This window comes from Fonticula alba (genome assembly GCF_000388065.1).
Source record: "Fonticula alba strain ATCC 38817 unplaced genomic scaffold supercont2.10, whole genome shotgun sequence".
NCBI classification, from domain to species: domain Eukaryota; order Rotosphaerida; family Fonticulaceae; genus Fonticula; species Fonticula alba.
The window spans coordinates 531,791-539,383 of NW_009242980.1; the positions used below are offsets into that span (position 1 = coordinate 531,791).

Sequence of the window (7,593 nt, forward strand, 5' to 3'; positions counted from 1 at the left end):
TGCCGCCAGTGCGCGGCGCACTGCTCCAGCTGCCCCGGGTCGCCGGACACCTGCGCCCTGTGCGAGCGCGGGTGGCTGCTGGCCGGCCCGGCCTGCGTGAGCTCCTGCCCGGCGGGGTCCCTGGCCACGGGCGGGGTGTGCACCACCTGCCACCCCTCCTGCGGCACATGCTACGGCTTCGAGCCGGGACACTGCCTGACGTGCGGTGCGGACGCCCCGCTCCTGGTGGACGGCCACTGCCTGGCCGCCTGCCCGGCCGGCACCTTCCAGAGCGAGCAGGCCTGCCAGCCATGCAGCTCGACCTGTGAGACATGCACGGATTCCGGCCCCGGCGACTGCACCGCCTGCCCGGGGGACCGGGCTCTCATGGCCGGGCTCTGCGTGCTTACCTGCCCGACTGACCACTACATGGCCGACGGGCCGGCCGCCGGGCGCGAGTGTCTGCCCTGCGATGGCTCGTGCGCCGGGTGCACCGGGCCCGGGGCCGATCAGTGCACGGCCTGCGCCGGCGCCGGCCGGCTGCACATGGGCACGTGCGTGGGTGTCTGCCCGGCCGGCACCTTCGGCTGCGGGGTCACGACGCAGTGCGAGCCCTGCGCCGAGCGCTGTGCCGAGTGCATGGTGCTCGTCGACACGCCCGACCTCGGGTGCACATCCTCGTGCCGGGCGTGCGAGGGCGGCTTCGTCCTGTCGTCCTCGACCGGGCAGTGCGATGCGGCCTGCGCGGCGGGGGAGTATGCGGCCGACGGGCACATCTGCGCCCCATGCGGCCCCCCCTGCCGGGCATGCTTCGGCGCGGCCGAGCACTGCACCTCGTGCGCGGACCCGGATGCCTGGCTGCATGCGGGCGATGGGATGTGCCTGAGCGCCTGTCCGGCTGGCGGGCTGGCCGCGGTCGAGTTCCCGGCCGCGGCGCCCCCCCTGCCAGGGCGGGTCTGCCTCGCTTGTCCGGCCGGCTGCGAGCGGTGCGCCGCCGGGCCAGGCACCCCGGCGTGTGCCTTCGGCCCGGACGGAGAGCTGTCCTGCCCGGTGGCCGACGTGTGCCTCGAGTGCGAGGCCGGCCTGCTGGTGCTGGGGGGTGCGTGTGTGGCCAGCTGCCCGGATGGGACATTCGCGGATCGCGACGCGCCGGCGCCGGCCTGCGCGCCCTGCCACGCCGGGTGCGACAGATGCACCGGGCCCGGGGAGGCGGACTGCACCGACGCAGCCAAGGGCCCAAGCGGACGGGGCCTTGCCCTGGCCCTGGGGCTTGGGCTTGGGCTGGGCATCCTGCTGCTGCTCCTGCTGGTCCTCTTGGCGCTATTCCTCCTGCGCCGGCGCCCCCGCCGGCCCGGGTCCAAGTCGCATCCGGCCGACGAGGATTGCACGATCCTCAACACCATGCTGGAGCTGTCCCTGCCGGGGACCATCCTGGTGAATGTCAGCACGGACTTCCACCGGCTGGACGGGGCCCTGGGCAGTGGGTCCCAGGCGTCGGTCTACGCGGCGCAGGCCATCGGGGCCGGCATTGCGGCCCGGCTGGGCTGCCCGGAGGTGGTGGCCATCAAGTCGCCGACCGCCGAGACCATGCTGCCGGTGCACTATGCCATGTTCCAGAACGAGGTGGCGCTGATGTGGCTGCTGCGCGACGCGCCGAATGTCGTCCGGCTGTACGGCTACAGCGACCAGCCGCCGGCCATCGTCATGGAGCGCTTCGACACGGACCTGGCCACGCTGCTGCACTCGGAGGTGCCACTGGCGCCGCACGTCCTGCTGGACATCTGCCAGCAGTGGGCCTCCGGGCTGGAGGCCATGCACGCGCAGGGGGTGGCCCACCGGGACCTGAAGCCGGGCAACGTGTTTGCCAGCCAGCGCCCGGACGGCGGCTGGCGCGCGGCCCTCGGCGACCTGGGCACCTCGCGCAACCTCAGCACCGACCGGTCCTCGGCCCTGGTGGCCGAAGTCCCGGACTTGAATGCCATGACCGTGTGCTATGCCGCGCCGGAGGTGATCAACGCCTTCCGGCGCGGGATCCTGCTGGAGCAGGACCTTCTCCTGCTGGCGGACATCTACAGCGCGGCCATCATGGCCTGGGAGTGTCTGGCCCGCGCGCGGCCCTTCGATGGTACGTCCGCCCGGCGGCTCGTCTTCCTCCTGCCCGGGGGCTGCTTCGCCGGCCCTGACATCCGTACCTGCTCGCCTGCCCGTCCGCCCGCCGTGCGACAAAGGCATGTGCCTGGAGGAGATCCTGGCCGCCGCGTCGGCCGGCACCCGGCCCAACCTGGCCGCCCTCCCCGCTGGACCGGGGCCGCAGCTCGTGGCCGACCTGCTGCCGGCCTGCTGGAGCCCCATCCCGGCCGGTCGGCCGCCGGCCGCGGCCCTCCGGCAGAAGTGCGCCGCCGCCCTGGCCCTGCACCATGGCTGACGCCCGCGCCGCGTGTCGCCGTGTGCCCTCCCGGCCCTCTCTCCCCGGCCAGTATATACATGAAAAATATACAAGCATATACACGCGCGCCAAAAAGGGTCTGTCCGAACCAGGACTCGAACCTGGGACATTCTGTGTGTTAGACAGATATGATAACCATCTACATCATTCGGACGCGGCGGATGGGACCCGGCCGCGCGCGAGGCCCTTTTTACCTGGCGGCCCACCCTGGTGCGCTGCCCGGCCGGCATTCGCTCGGGCTCGTCGCCGGCGCCGCCGGCGCGCCGGCCAGGCCGGACGCCGATCGCCCGGCACCCCGGCACATGTGGCCCCATCGCAGGAGTGTGGCCGGGCGCGGACCGGACGCCGCGCTCGTCGGACGACAGTCTGGCCCCGGCCGGGCTGCCGGCACTTTGGCGCCGTCCGTGGCCGCCTCGCACACGGGCCGGGCATGGCCACCGGCCCCCGGGGAAGGGGCCGGCATCGCCTCCCCCGCCCCCCCTGACGCCGGCGGGCAAAGTACGAGGGCGGTTGGCGCGACGATTCCGTGCGTTGGCACTCTACCGCACGGTCGCCGGTGTGTTTCATGTGCCCGGTGAAACGCAGCGGTGTGATGCCTGGGTAGAATCGGGCAACGCGTGGATGAACGGTAATGTGTATATCTGGGCACAAAGGGAATATACAATAGGCAGCGATGCAGGCGCATCGGCGGACAGAGCAGGGGCCGCAGCCTTATATACCTAGGCTGCGGCACTCATACAAGCGTTGGTAGTAGTGGGGATCACGTGTCGTGTCACGAGCGGGGCATTTCACCCGGCTGCAACGATGGCGACGCCCCCCCCCCGTTCCATGGTCGCCCAAAAAGGCGCTGCCTCTGGCCCTCGCCGGGGCCAGGGAGCTAATTCTTCGCCCCGCGACTCGCGCCCTCCTCTCGCGCCCTCCTCTCGCGCCCTCCCCTCGCGCCTCCTCTTCGAAACGCTCCTGGGCTGTTTCTTGCGCACTCGCTGCTTGTGTGGCCCCCGGCCGCGATACAACCACACCAAGACCCATCTGACAACACAATTATACCCGGTTCCCCGGGCCTGGCGCCGAGTGTCCGCCATGCGCATGGCGTATCGCCGCCTGTGGCAGGTGCTCCTGCTGTGGGGTCTCCTGGCCGGGGGGGGGGGGCCGTCTCGGGCGCGGCGCGCCGCTGGCGCTGCCCGAAGCCGAGGTTAGCCTCTTCCGGTCGCTGTTTCCGGTGAACCTGCTCGCGGCCCCGCCACTCGGCCTGGCCTCCGAGCATATGGCCATGGTGCGGGGGCACCACCCTCCGGCGGTTGTCAGGATCTTCAAGGACCATCACATGGTGATCCACTATGCCAGCCCGGTCTCCTCGCGGCCGGTGGGCGAGCACCGCCTCGGGGGGCTGATTTCCTCGTACTCCCCCCCCGGAGACCCTCGGCATCGAGGGGCTCCAGCCCAACTGGTCGCGCTTTCACTCGCAGCTGGTCCCCACCTCCGAGGGCAGCCCATTGGGCTGGGCCTACTCCAGCACCCACGGCCTGGCGCTTGCCAAGGTGTCCGGCCCGTGGCGGGTCTTCCCCAAGCCCAGCCTCCTGGGGGACGTCGTGGCCCTTCGGTCGGTGGGCCCCGACGAGGTCATGTATGTGGCCATGTCCCTGGGCACGACCAACGCGCTGGTGCTCGGCCGTGCCTCCCTGCAGGGGCTGTCCACCCCGGTGACGATTCCCGACCTGGGCGAGGGGCCCGCCCCGGTCCAGGCCCCGGCGCTGGCCCATGCCCCGGGGTTCTACCTGTGGGACGGGCCATCGGCCACCATCCACCACGTGCAGCACCCCGCCCGGGATGCCCTGATGGTGGTGCAGTCGGTCACCCTGTCGGCTCCTGTGCGGGATGTGGTCCAACGGCGGGTGACCGCCGGCGGTGGCACCGTCGACCGGGTGGCCCTGCTGGCCGGGGGCCTGGTCGACATCTGTCGCGAGAGCCACACCCCGGGCACATGTATCCACCACTGGCAGGTCCGCCTGCCGGCCGGCGTGCCGCCCGATGGCCAGCTCCTGGCCCCCGAGGCGCATTTGTCCCCGGTGCCCATCGGCTGGGTGGGGTACATTGCCATGGGGGCCGGCTCGACCGGCGCACCGCCGGCCCTTTGGCAGTTGCACTTCTCCAGTGGCTCGCCGGCGCGCCGGGTCCAGGTGCACATGCCTCACAGCATCTCCTTCGGCCAGCTGCTGCCGGTGCTGGTCCCGGCCGGCGGGCCGGGCCTCACTTGGGGCCTGACGGAGCAGAGCCTCCTGCTGGCGTCCGAGGCGCTCGGCTGCGACGGCGCCGATCCGTCGATCGTTTGTGCCTGCAGCCTGGCTTTCTTGTTCTGTGGATACACGTGCGCCCAGGACCGGTTCACCTCGCCCCTCATGGCGCCGGGGCTCCTCTGCGGCGGGTGTGCCGCCCTTCACCAGCCCAAGGACCCGTGGTCGCTGGACGGTGCGACCTGGCTCTGGCCTCGCCCCCCGGTGGCGCGTCTCGCTTGCCACCCCCTCGACCTGCCTCTCTGACCTCGGCGCTCTGCCCACCATAACCGCCATGTTGCCGCGTCCGCCGCGGTCGCCGCCATGTGCGCGTGCCGCCATGTGCCCGTGCCGCCATGTGCCCGTGCTACCGGGCCCTTCGTCCTGCCGGCCCCGCCGTGTCCATGGGTCTCTCTCTCTGTGTGTGTATGTGCACGCGCGAACGCCCGGCCCCCGGGGCTCGCCGGTGGCCTTGTGTGCCCTGCCTCCTTGGTCTCACGGTGACCCGGCCGGCCGGTTGGCGACCCTCAATCTGCCCCGGTGCGCGGCTTCCGCCGGCCATGCCCTGGCCCTGCCACGGGCAGATCCCTGCGAGCCCTGCTCGGTGGACAACTGCGAGGTCTGCAGCGGCGACGAATGTCTCGTGTGCACCCAGCCGTTCCTGGCCCAGGTGGACCCGGCCACCGGGAAGTGGCAATGTGTGAGTGCCTGTGCATCGGGCTACTCGCAGGGGACCGGGCAGCGCTGCTCGCCGGACCCCTCCACCGCGGGGCTGGTGCTGGACGTCGCCCACGCCCGGCTGGAGCTGGACATGGCGCCCGGGCAGGCGGCCGCCGGCGGGTGGCACTTTGCCAGTACCCACCTCGCCCAGCACCCGGGCGGAACGCGACTGCTCGGCGCGGCTGCCAGTGCGGGGGACCTGGCCCGGCACCTGCTGGCCATCTCCCTGGCGTCGGATGGGCCGCCGCTGGCCGTCCAGCTGATCGGGGCCCGGGCCCAGGCCAGTGCCCTGTCCGCATGGCCGGCCGCCACCGGGCAGCCGACCTCCTATGTGGAGTTCCCGCCCAGGCCCCAGGCGAATGGGGACCCGCTTGGCGCGGCGGTGGCCTGCATCGGCGGCCGGCTGCATTGGTCTGTCCTCCGGTGCGCCGGCCCCCGGGGGGGGGATGGCTCGTGCGCGGCATCCATCGGCCCCTTTGTCCCGATCCCGGCCGAGGGGGCGCCCCGCGCGGCCGAGCCCCTGGCATGCGCATCGCTCCGGCGCCTGACCCCGGAGCATGTGACGGTCACCACCACCCCCGGCGGGGGACCCTGCTGCTGGTCTTCGACACGGGCGCCGAGCCGGCCGTGCGGGTGCTGCTCGCGCTGGAGTCGTGTCACACGCACCCGGCCATGGTGCGCCTGCCCCGGGAGCCGGCCGGCCCGGGGGCCACCCTGCTGGAGGACTTCCTCGTGGAGGCCGGCTCGACCTCCATCAGCCTCGTGCCCTTCTCGCTGCGCCGGAATGCGGATCCGCTGGCGGCCGGCTCCTTCCCGATGAGCACCCCGCTGAGCGGGCTGTGGATGCCCGTGGCCCTGGCAGCCGAGCCAGGTGCCGTGGGCCAGCAGGACCTGCTCGTGTCGACCATCTTGACGACGTCCGCCGGGGGGGCCGGGGGGCCTGGCACCGGGTCGGACATCCACCGGTGGATGGTCTACCACTCGGGCCTCGGGACCACCGGGTCCCAGCAGCGCACCATCAATGTGCCGATCATGGTCGAGGAGCTGGGCATCCTGCCGGAGGACCCGCCCAGCAAGTACCAGATCCGGGGGCTGAGCCTGGCCGAGCGCCGGGACCCGCGCTTCCCCGGGGCCCTGGTCCTGCTGACCGAGCGCCATGTGGGCCTGGCCCTGATGGAGTGCGCCCCGCGGCCGGGGCTGCGGCTGGCCGGCGCCGGGGGGTCCACCTCGCCGCCGGTGCGGGCGCTGTGTCGCATGCACCGGGCCCGGTTTACCCCCCACCCCGGGGGGGCCGGCCTTCCCCTGGCGCATGTGGCCGCGGTGCATGTGCTTCCGCCGGACTTCGCCCCGGACCGCCGGTCGCTGGCCCTCCTGCTGCCGGGGCTGCACGACGCGCCGGCCACCGTGCTGTTGGTCACGGCGGATGTCTGCCCGCCGGGGACCTTCCCGCCGGAGTGCGCCAGCTGCGCCGACCGGTGCGCAGCCTGCACCGGGCCGGCCCCGGGCGACTGCACCGGCTGCCGGCTGGCCGCGTTCGATGCGCCGGCCGCCTGCCTGGACGCCTGCCCGCCCGGGCTCGAGCCCGGCCCCGACAGCCTGTGCACCTGCATGCGAGGCTGCGCCGCCTGTGGGCCGGTCTCCGCCGGGCGGTATGCCTGCACCGGGTGCCAGGCGGCCCATGCCCCGCCGGCCGGGGTCCAGCACCCGGCAACATGCCTGCCGTGCGACAGGACGTGCGCCGAGTGCCGGGTCCCTGGCGACCCGGCGGCCTGCACCGGGTGTGCCCCGGGCAGGCACCTGCACCAGGGGGCCTGCCTGGACGCCTGCCCGCCGGACTTCTGGCCCGACGCGCAGGGCGCCTGCCGGCCATGCCCGGAGGGCTGCTCCAAGTGCGTCAACGAGGCCCATTGCGAGGTGTGCAAGCCGGGCTGGCACCAGAGCTCGCGCGTGTGTCTCCGCTGCCATGGCTCCTGTCAGACGTGCACCACGGCCGAGGCCTGTGACTCCTGCATGGCGGGCCTGGTGTTCCTGGACCCCCAGGCGCCCTCGCTGTGCGGCAGCACCTGCGCCCCCGGCGAGTATGCCGGCGCGGGCCGATGTGTCACATGCGATGGGTCTTGTGCCCTGTGCGACCAGGCGGCCGACCGGTGCCAGGTGTGTGCGGCCGGCTTCCGCTGG

At 73.0% G+C, this 7,593-nt stretch overlaps 2 protein-coding genes and 1 non-coding gene across 3 annotated transcripts in view; 2 read left to right on the forward strand and 1 right to left on the reverse strand.

The window, feature by feature from the left end:
- H696_05405 (TKL protein kinase) overlaps positions 1–2,404 on the forward strand; it is a gene marked incomplete at both ends in the record, with an annotated part of 5,637 nt that extends 3,233 nt beyond the window's left edge. Inside the window, 2 exons of the mRNA XM_009499239.1 lie at positions 10–2,104; positions 2,208–2,404. Of these exons, the coding sequence (XP_009497514.1) occupies positions 10–2,104; positions 2,208–2,404 (2,292 nt within the window). The remainder of the gene's footprint in view (positions 1–9; positions 2,105–2,207) is intronic.
- A 101-nt stretch (positions 2,405–2,505) lies between these two features.
- On the reverse strand, positions 2,506–2,579 carry H696_05406. The gene has a single exon. It is a non-coding gene; the product is annotated as a tRNA-Val (tRNA).
- Positions 2,580–3,566: 987 nt separating this feature from the next.
- The window catches only part of H696_05407 (TKL protein kinase), a gene marked incomplete at its 3' end in the record, with an annotated part of 7,325 nt that continues 3,298 nt past the window's right edge, over positions 3,567–7,593 (forward strand). Inside the window, exons 1-2 of the mRNA XM_009499240.1 lie at positions 3,567–4,891; positions 5,280–7,569. Coding sequence (XP_009497515.1) covers positions 3,690–4,891; positions 5,280–7,569 — 3,492 coding nt within the window. The 5' untranslated portion in view covers positions 3,567–3,689. The remainder of the gene's footprint in view (positions 4,892–5,279; positions 7,570–7,593) is intronic.